The 17086-nt window shown below is 35.2% G+C and overlaps 1 protein-coding gene across 3 annotated transcripts in view; it reads left to right on the top strand.

Moving 5' to 3' along the window:
- The window catches only part of LOC149575675 (carbon catabolite repressor protein 4 homolog 4-like), a 140618-nt gene that overhangs the window by 90299 nt on the left and 33233 nt on the right, over positions 1-17086 (top strand). For all 3 annotated transcript variants that reach the window (XM_089815439.1, XM_089815437.1, XM_089815438.1), the window contains exon 5: positions 10891-10960. In XM_089815439.1, coding sequence (XP_089671565.1) covers positions 10891-10960 — 70 coding nt within the window. The remainder of the gene's footprint in view (positions 1-10890; positions 10961-17086) is intronic.

The raw sequence follows: 17086 nt of genomic DNA on the forward strand, positions 1-17086 counted from the left end.
GTATTTATTTAAAATTTAATAACTATATCAAATATTAGGAAAATAGTTTGATTGGCAATTTCATTATTTATTATAATAGATATTACTTTTGTAAATAGTTTTATTTATAATCTCATTATGATATAAGCAATAATATATGATTTACATATATGTTATACATATTTCAAGTATACATGGTTTTCTTATCTAGAAATTACATGTATGATTAGGATCTTATTTTGAGGTTATCACAATCCTTTCGTCTTGATATTCCTTGTCCTCAAGCAATTTGAGGCCTTCTTTTTCCCAAGTGGCATCTTCATTTGGCAATCCTTTCCATTTGATTAGGAGTTCTCTTACAATTCTATTCCTTAGTGCTTTTTTTCTAGTATCAAGAATCACTTCATGTTCCAAGACGAGTTGTCCCTCGTCATCAAGAGGAGGTAATTCTGCACATGGTGCTATCTGTTGGCCTAAAACCCTCTTGAGTCTGGATATGTGGAATACATTGAGAATTCAACTATTTTTAGGTAACTCTAACTTATAGGCTACCTTGCACACCTTTTTGATTACTTTATATGGTCCATAGAATTGAGGTTTGAGGTTCTCTGTCCCATTCTTCTTAATAGATGATTGTTTATATGGCCGTAATCTCAAGTACAATAGGTCTCCTTCCTCAAACGATCGTTCTTCTCTATTCTTATTTGCATAAAGTTTTTGTCGATTCTGTGCAATATGCAAGTTCTCTTACAATTCTTTCATAATATTGATGTTTCTTTGGATGAATTCTTGTGCACTAGGTACCCTGCTTTTCAGAATGATGATGCCTTTGAATATGGTGGCTTTGTATCCATATAACACTTTGAAGGGGCTCATACCTATGGACACGTGATGTGTTGTATTATAACAATATTCTCCTAGGTGTAACCACTTGATCCAAGTAGTTTGATGTCTTGTGTCATAGTTTCTTAGATATCCCTATATCCGATCTCAGTCTGTCCATCGGTTTGTGGATGATAGCTAGTGCTAGGTGTGAGTGAATTTCTTGCTAGTTTGAATAATTCTTGCCAAAATTTGCTCTCTATCACTCACAATGTTCAGCGATAATCCATGGAGACGAAAGATTTCTTTAAAAAATATTTCTGCTATTTGAAGTGCCTTATATTTAGTGGAGTTTGCGAAGAAGTGTGCAAATTTTGTAAGTCTATCCACTACTACATAGATGTTGTCTTTCCCTCAACCTTGGGAACCCTGCTAAGAAATCCATAGATATACTTTCCCTTCTTTTGGTGTGGAATAGGCAAAAGTTGTAGTATTTTCTTGCAGGATGTGATTGTTCGGCTTTATTTTGCTGACAGGTTATACATTCTTGTACATATTTTTTAATGTCTCTTTTTAATCCTTTCCATGAATACCTTTTCCTTATGTGTTTATGTGTTTTGTAATACTTGGGGTGTCCTGCTAATGGATTGTCATGGTATTCCTTCATAGCTATCCCTTTCATTTTGGATTTTGGGGTCAAGTAGATCCTTCCTTATAAGATGATGTCATTCGAGACTTTGAAATCTCCATTAGATACCTTCCCTTCGAGTACTTTGGTCACAAATTGGTCCTAAGCATAATCTGCTATTATTTCATCTTTCCAAACCCTGGAGATGCAAGAAATAGCTCTTGGATAAGGCATCCGCTGCTCCGTTATTCACTCCTTTAATATACTCTATGTCAAAATCATAGGCTTGAATTTTATTTATCCATTTCTGTTGTCTGTCATTAAGGTCCTTCTGATTTAGGAAGAAGCCTAGGCTATTATGATTTGTTTTGAGTCTTGACTATGAATTTTCTACAAACTAAATATTGACGGAATTTTGCTAAGGCGTGCATTATTGCCAACATCTCTTTGTCATAAATGGAATAATGTTTTTCAGCTCCTGTGAGTTTGCAGCTTTCAAAAGCTATAGGATGTTTCCTTTGCATTAGCACCACCCCAATGCCTTCTCTTGAGGCATCACATTGTAGTTCAAATGGTATAGAGAAATCTGATATGGCTAATACTAGGCATGAGCTCATAGCCGCTTTTAGTTGTTCGAAGGCTTTTTGTGCTTTTTCATCCCAAGTAGAGGCTCCTTTCTTGGCCAAGTCTGTAAGAGGGGCTGCAATTTTTGAGAACCCTTTAACAAACCTTCGATAGCTATTGCATAATCCCACAAAATCCTTTGAGTTGTGTAAGGCTTCTAGGTTTCGGCCATTCCTTGATAGCTTTGATCTTTTCTTTGTCCACACTTACTCCTTTATTGATTTTGTGTCCAAGGTAAAGTATTTCCTCAAGTCCAAATTCACACTTTGAGATTTTAGCATATAGAGACTCTCTCTCTAAAATACTTAGGACTTCCTTAATATGTTCTAGGTGCTCCTCCCATGTCCTACTATAAATAAGAATGTCATCAAAGAATATGAGGAGCAATTTCCGTAGCTGCTATCTAAAGGTATGGTTCATACTGGATTGGAAGGTTGCCGACACATTTGTGAGTCCAAAGGGAAGTACAAGGAATTCAAAACGTCCATAATGGCATCTAAATGTTGTTTTTGGCACATCCTCTTCTTTCATTCTGATTTGGTGGTATCTTGATCTTAAATCAATTTTGGAGAAATAGCAAGCTCCATGTAATTCATTCATTAGCTCATCAATTCTAGGGATAGGGTATCTATTTTTAATAATTTTCTTAGTTAAAGCCTGATAATTGATGCACATTCTCATAGTTCCATCTTTCTTTTTGATTAATACTACTGATGATGCAAATGGGCTGCTACTTGGTTCTATATGTCCCATTTCTAAGAGCCCCTTGATAGTTTTCTCTATTTCTTCTTTATATTTGTGGGGATATCTGTAAGGTGTAGTGATTACAGATTTTGCTCCTCCTTCCAATTCAATGGGGTGTTCAAAACCTCTTTTAGGGGGAAGTCCGGGAGGTATATCTTCAAACTCCTTATACTTCTTAAGGATGTGTTGAATCTCTAAATGGAATGTTTTCTCTTTAGTGGGATTATTATCCAAGATCATACATTGGGCTATCATCTCTCCTTGGTCATGTTTTAATATTTTCTCAATTTAATTATAGGATACTACCTTTGCTGCTCCGTCAGGCATTCCTCTCAAAGTTATGTCTTTCCCTTCATGTTTGAACCACATTTCCAAATTTGGTCCATCCACGATGAAATGCCTAGGGAGTTTATCCATTTCATTCCTAAGATGATATCATTTTGTATGCTTGCTACATAAAAGTTTCTTTTAATTACATGTTCGCTAGTGGCAATTTCCACTTGTGTGACCATCTTTCTACAACGATCTAGGGTGCGATTAGCCAACTTGACCCGAAAACCTTCAAAAGTCTTGAGTTTTTAGCCCTCTTTTTGCTACCAAGTGTTTGCTGATAAAGTCATGAGAAGCTCCTGTATCCACTAGTGCAGTTACCTTTTGTCCCTTAAGCACGCCTTTAATGTAGAAGGGCCTATTCTCATATTGGGATATGACTACTAATGTTCCTTGTTTTGATTCCTCCACTCTTGCCTTCATATTTGTTTCTTCGATTTGATTTACTTGTCCTCTTTTACATCGGTGACCCCATCCCCAGTGATCCCTACATTTAAAGCTTAGATTTTTTTGGATTAACTCTTCCCTTTGAGGGCATTTGTGTCCGCTGCTCCATGGTTTGTTACATAAGTAACACGGTTTATCTTGGTTATCCCTTCTAGTCCCTTCACTCCGAGGAAATATTTTGGAGGGGAAATTTCGGGTTCTTTCCTTATTATTAGATTCAACCATTTTTGCTTTTCTTATAGCTTCTTCTAGATTTTATGGCTCATGGGGTTTCACCATAGTTTTTGTGGATTCTTTAAGACCTATAAACATACGTGTGAGTGTCTTTTGGGACAGATCGGAAATCATGACTGAAATTTCTTGGAATTGTTTAACATATTCGTGTAATGCCCTTGTTTGCTTAAGGTGTGTTAACTCTTGGAAGTACCATTCAATATCTTTCTTATTGAATCTGTTCATGAGTTTTTGGGAGAATTCCTCATAAGACTTGACATCTTTATGCTCTAATGAGATACGCCCTTGGGTCCACCAATCATGTGCTGTTCCCCCCAAAAGGATTATGACAAATTGGAGGGCTTCTTCCTCCGTCATGGGGTTTAGTATAAAGAATTTATTTAGTTTTTCTAACCATTGATGGGTTGACATCTCCCTTGATCGATTAAAAGTTCGGATTGCGACCTCGCTTACTTTGCTTTTGAGTTCTTCATTCACATAACCTCTAGGCATTTCTCTTCTCTTATCTCCACAAAATTCCCTAAAAGAGATTGCTTCTCGAATATGTGGTTCTAGGGCTGCATATGCTCTTGCAATATCTTCAGTGTTAGTTAAGGGTATCTCTACCCCTTCCTCTCTTAGGTTTGCTCTTCTAGGTAGGAATGTAGGTTGGGGCAGACTTGAACTCGAAGCTATATTATTATTTTCAGAATAGATTGAACTAGTTTCTCTCCCTAGGTTTGGTTGACCTCTTAAATTATTGATTGAGTTTCCCATGTTCTGTGAGGCTTACAAGAGGGCCTGATTTGATTTCTCCATTTGATTTAATAGAGTTTGATTGGTTTGGTTGGTTTTTTCCATATATGATCTCATTTTATTTGCTAAGTCGTTCATTGTAGTTTTTGTTGTCCTCTCATAAGTGTGCATAGGCCTTTACTTACAAGGTGGAAGGATTGGCTCTGATACTATTGCAATGTCCCCTCTTTCGGATTAGCTTTGAATGCTGTAACCTACAACTATTTGTTAGTATAATATAGAAAAATTGTATATGTAATGCATTAGAAATATTGGATTAAGCAAAGATTAATTTAAATATTTCCCCAAGTTACCCTTCCTAATCTTTCGGAAGAGACCCTTCTCAAACCACCTAATTCTTTGGTGAGAAGTGTATCTCGATTAGGTAATTATCATATAAAGAGTGTCTCCCTTAGGCCTCTTTGGGATCTCTGATAACACTTGGTAGAGATCCCACGTCTAACCAAGTCTCTAACATATGCACATGTTTGACCACTACAATATATATTGTCTCTAAGAGGTTCTCTATAAACCTCTCTCTAGATTCCACCTTTGGAATCTCGAAATTCATAAAGGAATGTCCTTTTATCTCTATGAGTTTCCTAAAAGAGAAATTCCTCATGAGTGCTATTTACGAAGATTATCTTGGTCTCTTGAACAACTTCTAATAATATAGAATGGTAATTATTGCTAAAATAATTGCCACTATAAATTTTTTTATAATTAATGATTTATATGAATTAATTATAATCTCATACCTTTTCCTTATATTTATTTCTCTATCTCTGTTTGTCATTGTTCTAGATTTGGTAGTATTGAATTCTCTTCTGCTATTCTCTAACCAAAATACTCCTGAGCTAGAATATAGTTATTCTTTGGTCGACTGATATGGATGATTATCCAACTTCTATCATTGGTGACTTGAGAAGTGTTGACCCCGATAGATTTTTGTTAGTGTGGTGTTAATATTGGTATTGTTTATGATTAGTTACATATGTTGTCTTCCTCCTTTGCTTTACCGCCGTAGTGAAGGATTTCTTGTTTGTGATTGGACTATCCCTCTGACTTTAGCAACTTTCCTTCCTACGGTTTGTCTTCAGGGATCTAGGTGATTGTTTCCTTCTATTGATTGTCAGTAATCCATAGGAGGTGTATGTATTCTCATTATCTCTTCTTACTCTTTCCATGAATCTTGAGTAGGATTTTTCCTTGGTGTCAATATGACGATGCTATTGTGCTCCTCTTCTATTCTTACTACTGACGATATCCCGAGTGTTTGGATGATTGTCTTTTGACCTTCCTCGATGATCTCCTATCTTCTGTTACGATCAATCCTTTAGTCTGAGCCATTGGAGTATGACACCACCTTCCTTATTCGATAGTATTACAATTGATTTCTAATTTCCATTCTACTTTTCTTCTATGCATCCCCTCAAATTCTATCAATTTCCTATATATGTATAAAGTATACAGATGTTTAGGGTGAACATGCCCGTCCTTACGCATGTGTCAATTGGCTATATCGGGTTTGTATTTAAAATCTGATAACTATATCGAATATTAGGAAAATATATTGATTTACAATTTCATTATTTGTTATTATAGATATTACATGTGAAAATAGTTTTAAATATAATTTCATTATGATATAAGAAATAATATATGATCTACATATATGTTATACATATATCACAAATACATGGTTTTCTTATCTAGAAATTACATGTATCATTAGGATCTTATTTCGGGGGTTATCACATCTAGCTACAAATACTTGTTTAAAAAAAAAGAATCTATGGATGAGATTTACCTCAATAGGCCAAAGGCGTTTCATTCTCCAATGTTTGAATCTGAAGAGTTTTGTCCTTCAATTAGTGGTTGAGCACAAGTTTCGATATATGAGAGAAATTATATGAAAATTGAGAGTTGTCACGAAGGCTATGCAAGCAACTTCTTTTATAGCAAAAATAGGGCACCAATTCTAATGCCCTATTTCCTTTTCAAAAATAATAATTAGAGTACTAATGAGATTTAATTTCACAGTAGACCCCCTTTGTCTCGTAACCCATTAATTCCTTGTCATAATTTTTTTATTATGATGAAGCTGCCAAGTGTCCTAGGGCTTATAGCACCCTTTTACTCCCCCATGTGCCATAACTATATTTCTTTTTTCATGCTTGTTCTCAACCCATGGCCCCTTTATTAAAAATAATTTTTAAATTTTTATTGAACAATAAAGATTGAGCCTACCTAATGCTAAATTAATTAAAAATGGACATTACAAATGAGTCCTCCCTTAAATGTTTGCTCACAAGCAATGTAGTTGGATGCCCTTGTATCTATGCTTCTTCACAATCAACAATGAACTCTATTTCTTCTTTATGTATCTATAGACGATGTTTGGGGCGAGAGACTTATGATAGACTTATGGCCCAACTCTATGATGTGTTGAGCTCCCTTATTTGGTGGCCTCTTGGAAGCATGCCCACTAAACACTGCACTATTCTTGTCCATGACAAGTGCAAACTAGTATGATAAAGATGGTGATTACCTAGAGACAAAATTTGCATACCTTTTAATACAAAGCAATGGCCTACCCATGCAATTGATTCCTTATAGAATGTCCTTTCCATACTCCTAGCTATGATTTCTCAAGTGTGCCCTCAAGTATAATGTCTTTGTTTTCAGGTACTACTAGGAAGGCTTGGGTCCATTTATTGGTATGGTTTGGGTATAGTTTTGGGTATGCCTTGGGTATTACCTGGGTGCTTGGGTTTGATGTGGGAACTTCTCTTAAGGCCCACAACATACTCAAGCACCCAAGGACGCCCAAGCAAATTTACCAAAATATGTACATGGATATGAACTAAAATATCCATTACTTTTAAATTCTAGTCAAATCATAGTATGAATGTACGATGTGAATATCTTTATCAAGCCTTTAAATATTTAGAAGAAAAATATGGAGTATCCTAGACTATGTATGACGCTTTCGATGACAGCTATATGAATGTTAGATTTCAATTATAATTATAATTTTTTTGGTATAATGACATTTTGAGACTTGAGCATTTTCATTTTGCAACTTTTGAGTATGATATATTAGCTATTTTATTTTTTAAATTATTGGGAATTATGGATTTATGAGTACCACTCTTTTTATATTTATAACCTTGATGTTTGAAGATACACGCACAAATAAATATGTGTAAATATTTTCAAACATCAAGTTATTATTATTCATCACCAAGATCTCAGAGAGAAAAGTCAAAGCATAGAGTAACTATTATTAGTCAACCCTTTTTGTTCACCAAGATCCCATGAGGGTAAGCTGAGAACATGTGATAGATGAATATGAATTTGATGTATTTTATTTTATCAAATAACAATATTTGAAAGATACAAAAATAGTTCACACGAATAAATTAATCTTCACAGTTATGTTAGAGCTGAATATTAATATTCAAATTATCTCAAATAGACAACATGCAAGAATGAATAAAGCTTCTATCACAATGTGGTTGCTCCAGATACAAATACTTATTGGAAAACATAAAACAAAAGCTTTCAACGCAATTAGAAAAGCCAGCCAAGAGAGCACATTTTTCTTATTAAAACCAGAATGTATATTTAGGAAAACCATCTTTGAGTAACCACAAAAATTAAATTTACATATCACCAAAACATGATAAGAGAATATAAAATTAGAATGTTGGATTCCTGGAAGTGGAAATGATCCTGATTAACCTTCCTATTGCTCGTGTTCCCTTTTGATTTCCCCAAGGGGTGCAACATGCCTAACAAAGAGAACCATTGCCCTTGTCTATCCCAACTAAGTGGATCCGACAAGCCATTCTAAAAAATGTTTTAGGCTATATGATAGAAAGGTGATTGGTTTTCTCAAGACTTAGTTGTGAAGAGGATTCGGTGTGTCCCATTTTTTGGCAAGGAAAAGTAGCTAGACGGACTTTTAATGAACATGTCACATTTTTTGCATCATGCTTACGGAGGTTAAGGATTGGAACATAGTACATGGATTAGGGGTACTAAGTATGGGTCACGTCCCATCTTGTAGAAACACATATATTGTAAGATATAATCATTGATAAACATAAGATAGTAGAGCAATACAATGCATGTATAAGGAAAGATAGAATATACACAAGGAAGATATATGATATGAATCTATGGGGAGCTATAAGGGTGTATATGGTTACTGAATGAGCACAATTAATACAATTACTTTTGGGTCTCAATCTGATGGGTCATGTGTGTTCTTAATCTTCTGTCTGGGTCTAATTCCGTGTTTCCCTGGACTAAGTTTGTGGTATAAGACTACAACAGTAGAGAGTGATTGAGGTTCAGAACATTGGTATATATCACCAAATGTCTTGCTAACATTGGTTTCGTTGGTGTGACCCTGGCTGAGTCTTGTTTTGGATAGTAGGTACAATTTTTAAATTCAAAACATAAATGAAATAGAGTAGATAAAGAAATGACAAGAAGGATATGAAAATCTACCATATTGTCTTCTTGATGTCTACTGTATGAAGGGGCTAGGTGCCAAGGGGATGGACAATGGAAAGGGGGCAAGAGGTCTAGAAGGGATCCATAAAAAGATGTGGCTAACAAGAAAGCTTGTCAGATAACTACTATGGGAAATAATGAAGTCTTAATGCAATTCCTTATCAAAAACACCCATAGCAAATGAGACAATAAGAACCCAAGGGAAATCAAGGAGAAAATTGAACTAGGAAAGTAAGTGACAATGGAAAGCCCAAATGGAGATGAAAGAAGACAAAGACATATGGTGGGAAGACAAAAAAGGCACCACACGAGGATGGAAATTGCAGTAAAAATAAGGTTGGTGTCTGCCAATTTGGTTCTGTTAAGCTCAGCAATATGGGTTCTCCCAGAAAGAAGAAGAAAGAAAATAAGGAAAGGGGAGAAGAGACCTCGGGAAGATCAAATTCATGGCGGACTAGGGAAGGATCAGTTTGGAGAATACTCCTGAAGAATATGGAAGATCCAGAAGATTTCTGTTAACTGAATATAGTAGCATATAGCTAAGTCATAAGGTTCGAATTTGAATTGGAGTTTAGCAACCATAAAATTTCGATGAAGCTTGGCACTGGAAGGTAGAATTATCTTGCTCACATGCTTGAAATGCCATGCAACATAATTTGATACAGATAAAATATTTAATTAGTGATAAATTTTCACAGAAGTTTTTGTTTATCCAACTGTAAATTCCTTGGGACAACCTTTCTCATGCAGTATAGGTCAGGGTCTATTCAATAACTTTTCTTGGAAGGAATCTTTACTATTATTTATAACTTTCTATCTATGTGTTGTTGCCATATGTTATGTAGCAGCAAGAGGTGATGTGAATCTGCATTGACATAATGCAAACCTGTGTTACTTGTGTGAGGCTCAGTTTCTCCTCTTTGCATCATTTAAGAATTTTCAATTCTCTATATATCTTGACAACATTAGATATCTTAATTCATAATGACATTGGAGAATGGACACATGTTATTTCAGTATATGTAATTAGAAGTGTATTGCTACTTCTGGTTTGTGCAACATAATAACTATGCATTATTCTCATAAAGAAAAACCAAGATAATAATTTGCATTGCTCTTTCAATGTAAAGAAATTACTTTCAACTTCTGTTCATTTAGTTTTCAAATTTTAATTTTTGTATGAAGAGCTAATGGTGGAGCAACTAGATATTTTACTCCAATTGTAAGGATAATTTAAGACCAAAAGAAAAGCTTCACAGGTGAGGTGGTAAATTTCGGGTGTCCAATGCTTTCCCTCTCTTAAAGACCTCTTAGGGATGCTAATTTGTAAACATCTGGAAAATGAGATTCTTGTTGTTAGGATCATTTCAGACAAACTGTACGCACAAGATGCACTTTGGAGAGAGTACATTTAATGGGGTTTTCATCTCTTATTGAATTCTTTGGCATTGTTTTCAAGCTGAATTCTACAGACCACATATGCTTCTGTTGGCGTTTGCACTCCATGATGTCTGTTTTTATATGTAACTATTAAACAGTGGAGTGAATTCTTTTTTTGCAGTTTTACATGTTTTCAAGCCATTCCATTGGTACTTATAATTAATATCTTTTCACGTTATTTACTTTTAGGTTAACTAGAAATAGCTGAACCGAATTAAGTTGATTAAGGATGGAAATTTCATTGCTGTGTTGTATTGGAGTAATGAGGTTCAAATCATCTTTAATGCTTTCAACTTATCAAATGCCTTCAACTGTTACTAAATTTTGTTCTGGTTTAATAGATGGAAGGCTCGTTCACAGTCCATTTTAGCATTACTAAAATGTTTGGAGGCTGATTTCCTCTGTTTGCAGGTTTGACATATCACCTTCCAAATTTCCATTTTTGGATAACTATTCTGTGTTAATTTCTAGAGTGTGGTAACCAGATTATGCATTCAAAGACAAAATCCTGAGTTCTAACTGGAAACTGAAACGTAAGTTAGAACAGCATATCTGAGCATGATAAACAGCTAACTGTTGAAAATATGAACAACGAAAACTTAAAACATTTTATTTATTCTTCTGTATTCTACATTTTCTCTTGCTTCCTAAGTGTTGTGCAAAAGATCTCTTACATAGACTGATATTATCTCCCAGAATTGTGAAATCTAAATAAAATAGAAGATAGAATACTTTAATCTAGAAACCAAAATAACCTATCTTCCTGAATTTAGAATCCTCGATATATGAAAGCTAGAAAAGCTAGAAGAGTCTAACACTTCTACAAACATAGTAAGAAAAAAACTGCTATTTTGTTCCCAGCTTAAGAGAGCAGTAGTCAAGAAACACACTTGAAAAGCTAACACCCCCTATTTGTGAAGAAGGTGCTCTCCATCAAACCCAATCACTCTCCTAATATTTTAAACTTCCTTTTTGTTAGGGACTTTGCCAAAATGTTTACAACTTGTCCATTTGAGGGTACTCTCCTTTTTGCAGTCTTGTTACAGAGGAAAATGATATGCTAGATTCTTAGAAATCTTGATGTAACTTTGGTTGTCATAGAACACAATTGTCAGCTCCGATATCTAGTCAGTTACTTCAGCTTTCAACTTATAAAGTTAAATGGCCTCGCAACTAGTAGAAGAATTTGATTTCCTCAGCTGAACTTAATGATACAATTATACATTAAGTATCTACATATTGTTTAACAAAACTTAAAACCAGAAGTGCTCTTTCTAATACTAGCATCACCAGCCTACTTTGAATCTACAAAGTCGTGCACCAAAAAACTTGTCTCTAACATGCCTCCTACTTGTTCTTGTGCCTCCTGCAATGTTTTAGTAAGCCATTTAGGTTTCTTGGCTGTTTTAGTTTGCATTGAGGCATTTTCTGCTATAGTAGGCCTTGGCTGATCTAGAATTGGTACTATTGTAAGAACCCAGTTTGCCTTCACATGCATTTATACAAATCTTGCATGATATCATAAATTAAAACAGTGAACACAACATAAAAGTTCTGATTTTTCACCATGCAATCACTTCGAAAATTCCGGATTTTAATTCTCACTTATACAGTAACGTTTTCAATAAACAAAAGACAACCCAGTTCACAAAAACTCACATCTAATTCCAACATATCCATTTTCTGATGTTTACTTTCCCAGGTCTGATATTGAAAAAGCAAAACTAAATGGCTCGAAAAAGCAACTCAAAAATGATTTCTCCACATCGAATTCCACATCCAGGTCAAGCTCAAAACATCAATCACCTTTATTGAATTCACTAAACACTCTAAATTTACTCCAATTTGGGACAAATATGACTCCAGAATGAAGACATCACTGGTATGCAAAATTCAACGTGCCTTTGACTGTCCCAAATTGCTGAAAACACTGAAGACTTAACACCGTTAACTGTTGAAGAAGTGCAGAAACCCTTGTCTCATACAGAATTCCCAAATACCAAGAAACAAGTCGAAAGAAATCATAGTATAAGGAAATCAATTTCTCGAGGAGGCTTTATATATTTCCTTGATAAAGTTTGAATCAAATGGTTCTTCAGACAAGTCACTTTAATGACTTATAAAATGGCTTTGTATTGACTTTATAATGTTAATTCATAACCTCCTTGGTTTAGGCTCCCAATTAATATAATGACTTAGTGCACTTTAATAATGTTTTATGGCCAAAATTTAGGGGACGAGACCTCAAGGGATGACAATTAAAAATATAGGGGACTTTTTATATATAGAGAGTATTAGAGACAAAATTCAAATATGCATACCACAACATTGATAAACCATTCACCTTAGATTCATAGACATTTTAGAAGATCAATACATGGAAATTGAAAACTATCAAGATTAAAATCAAAATGACAATATGATATATGATATATGCAAATATTGCATACAATTAGCAAAATGACAAAAGGCTCCAAGTATCAATGTATCATTATCATGAATGAAATCAAAATGACATAATGAAAGCAAATACTAGAAGTGTAAATGAGATGTTTCAACTCCATAATAATCAAAAGCAATAATGTGTCTTAGTCAAAAATACCAGAAGTGCAAAGCGGAAAGCCAAATATATGGCTGTCCTCTAGGAATCTAAATCTATATCTAAATCAAGATCACCGCCAGCCTCTCCTCCGATCACTGGCTAGGGTAGGTAGAGGGTCTTCATCCAATGGAACACCAAGCAACCCTATGAAATAACCCCAACATGTTATAACTTCGTCAAACACCAAATTCTTCTCTAATTTAGTTGTTTGACATTTCGTCAAACACTTTGCAAACAAGAGATGTGTGATGATTGCAAATAAACATTTGCACATCTCTAGCCTTCAACATGATAGCATTTATCCAATCAGTTTTCCCAAAGTCCTTCAAGGTGTTATTCAATGCATGTACACAACGTTGGGTCCCAAAAATGTGTCTATAGGTGCTCTCTACTATCAATCTAGCTGATTTAAACACTCTTGCTGAATCAGTGACTACTTGCACAACATTTGAAGTGCCTATCTCTTCTATATCATCCTTCAAAATTTAAAATTGGAAGGATGCATCATTCCTTTTTCGCGAACAATCAATGGCTCTAAGAAAATAGACCCCTCCTTTACTAGTGACAATAAGATTGATGAGTGGCCGATGTTTGATATCGGTGCACCCATCCATGATGATAGAGCATCCATCACTCATCCATGTTTGTCTCATATCCTCCATCAAAATGTTTACTTTTGAATACTCTTTATCAAGGATAGTGGTGCGTAATTTAGTCTCTCCTAGTGGTACAAATGAGAGACCAACAACATATATATCTTTGCACATTTGTTTATGGAATGAGCAATGAGAAACATGGAATGGTATGCCATGAGAAAAAAAAAATCTGCCAATGGACTCTTCATCTCTCTCTTTTGCTTGTATGTTAAATAAATCAGCCACATTGGTATCTCTCTTGGCCTTTCCCCTCCCTTTACTAGTAGTGCTAGTGGGAGTGAATGTGGGAGTGAATGAGAATGTGGGTGTGGTACCTATACTACGCCTTGCTTTCAATAACCCCCCCTCCACATGCAAACTATTGGCCTCAAGTTTTTCATCAACTTTAATTTTTTTGCAACCTTTCATCCCTTGCCCACCCATCCATAAAAGATGACAATACACTCTTATGTAGCTCCCCAAATAATGCTTCTGACATATATGACACTCCCATTCCCTACTACCCCCCAAATTTTTCTTCTTATTGTTGTCTACTTTTGTGCCAAATTGTAAGAGAGGTTACTTAGGGTTGAATGGACCTTTGGCATATTTTTTTAGGACTTTGGAAGGGCGCTCAAATGGATTAGGCATTGCATCTTCCATAGGGACATCTATATTAGGCTCAGTCAAAGAATCATCCATGGCTACCCTAGGTTGTTTTCTTGGTCTTTGTAAATGTGACACTTGAGTTTCTTGCATGACAACATCCATGCTATCACTTCTTCCCTTACTCTCACTGCTGCTCATGTTTTTGCCTTTGGATTTTACAATGTATTATAGTTTATACTACTGCAAGTAATGGAAAAAAAAAAGAACTTTTCAATGTTCCATTCAACATGCCCTTGCTATGTCATTGAAAAAAAAATGAAAAATGGCAACAAACACCAATATAGTATGAATCAAACAAAAAGAAAATAAAAAGCATACTTGGAATGAAGGAGAAATGAAGGCAAAACCTCCTTTTGCACCTCCAAAATGCACTCCTCTTTGGCTGCTATTGTTTTCCTCTTCCTCTTCCCAACTTGCAAATAACTCAAATGAAGAGAAGACTTGAGTCTTTTGTGTTTTTAAAGACAAAATAGGGTTTTCTTTATTTTATCATTCCCCAACGTCCATGTGGGACCCATGCGAATGGGAGAGAACCAAAGGAACAATTTTTATTTTTTTACCTTTTTGGCTGCTGACGCTGTTTTGGAAAAAAACGGGGACGGGAATAGGTTTCAGGGATGGTTGAGACAAGTGAATGGTGTCCCTGGTATGTATTTTCGTACCCACGTTTCTTGGCAAACAAAAGATGGCATTTCGGGGATGGTACCCAAAATCCGCCTTCTGGCACGGCATAGGGGACGACAAAAAGGGGTGCCGGCCTCCCCATTTTGTTCCCGATATAGGTACGAGGGAAATAACCTAGGGGATGCATCCCCGTGGAACACATGTAATTTAATAACATGAACTTGTGCCATCCAATTTAAATCACTAAGCCAACTAGAGGTCAAGGGAACCATTGTGGATGCCATAGCCAAGTGCCTTGCCAAAAATAGCATCTTTGCAAAACAGACTTACTATAAATAGTAATGCCCTAAATATCTACTCAAGCCAGAGGGGCTAAATCTTAACATTGCAACATAACTTGTTTAGGTGCCTTGCCATAAATAGAAATCTTGACTATCTTGAAATAGATACTCAATATAAATTGTAAGTGTGCCAAAATAAACTAAATCAAGAGAAATCCTGAACTCTCTTATCCTCTAAAATGAGAATTAACCTCCAATTCTGCTCACTTAGACCCTGTAACCATCTAGCTTAGCCTATAGTGGCCATTGGTAGGCTAATCCAAATAACCAACCACGGTGAGCTAAAAAGGGGACATTACAACTATTGTATTTGTTGATTGGCACTTGGAACAACCTCTTCATTTTTTGTTAACCTCCATGGGAGGCTCATAAGACTTAGAGGAGTAAACATCTTTATCAATTTTCACACCTTGGCTCATTGTGATCTTTTGTTATAATCCAACATAGATCTTGTGAGCATTGGAAGACTAACTATATCCCAAAATGACTTGAGGGTTCAAGCTTAGTCCTTTTCTCGTCTAACACATAATTTTCTTTTTCTTTGATCCTTTTTTGTTTTGGATGAAGAGTACTCCCCTTACTCACCAAAACATATACAATACAATAGAGAAAAAAATGAAAATTGCAAGAAGAAAAGCACTTGCTTTCTATTATCATCAATGAAATGATATTACAACATTCTGAAAATAGCTTGCTACAGCCACATGGGCCCTCTTATTACAATAATCTGCAAGATTAAGCTACAATATATACATTTGGAACCGTGACTCTTAACCCTCATTCATCCTTGTATATGTAACGCCATTTAACCTCCACAGAATGTTCTAGAAAGTGCAACTTTTCTTTTTTGGTGCCCAACAGTTCATTAATTCAATTTTCTGGCCAAGTGGATACTTTTATATCAAAACTAGAGTTTTAATGGCACATCTTGCGAAAGCCATAACTTTTGACTTAGGCATACTATTTTCTATTATGACATATTGTTGTAAATCTCATGAAGAGATCTACAATCATTAATACATTAAAAATCCATTTGGTAGTATTTCAAACCTTTCAAGAGGCCTCCAAGCTCTTCAATTTTGAGTTTTAAGCTTCATTAGAGAAATTTAACAGGATGAAAAAATTGATATCTTTCAAATTGTACAAGATATTGAGATGATTCTTTCACCAATCAACTTATTTGTCAATTGCACACCCTGGGACCAGCTTTCATGTCACACGACCTCGAATGAGAAAAAGTTTTGAAAATAGTGCGACTATTTTTGGCTATTTTTTAAAGCTTCCATGTGTCTTAGATAGGGAAGTTGTCATAATGGGCTCCACAAAAATCAAGGAAAAAACACAAAATAGAAGGAACATACAATAGTTCATTTTGGGTGATGCAAAATTTCTCCTATGCCCTGGATGCTCCTCAATCAGACACCTAGGGTAATTTAAAAAGTGACCTTCTCACATCTTATTTCTTCAGAAGACAACCAAGCCAGTCAACCTTGACTTTGAAAACCATGTTGATCTTCAGCAGGTTGTCCTTTCCTTTTAACCAAGTACTCTTCATATTGCTTGTTTTTTATGCTTTTACCAAAATGACTATCCAAGATATTTTCTTTTAAGTAGCTTATATTATATTACATTGTATTTCTAGTATTTCATCTTCAATACTTCTTTT

The sequence above is a fragment of the Cupressus sempervirens genome, chromosome 2 (genome assembly GCF_028749045.1).
Source record: "Cupressus sempervirens isolate cs-2001-9-10 chromosome 2, ASM2874904v1, whole genome shotgun sequence".
In the NCBI taxonomy this organism is placed as follows: Eukaryota; Viridiplantae; Streptophyta; class Pinopsida; order Cupressales; family Cupressaceae; genus Cupressus; species Cupressus sempervirens.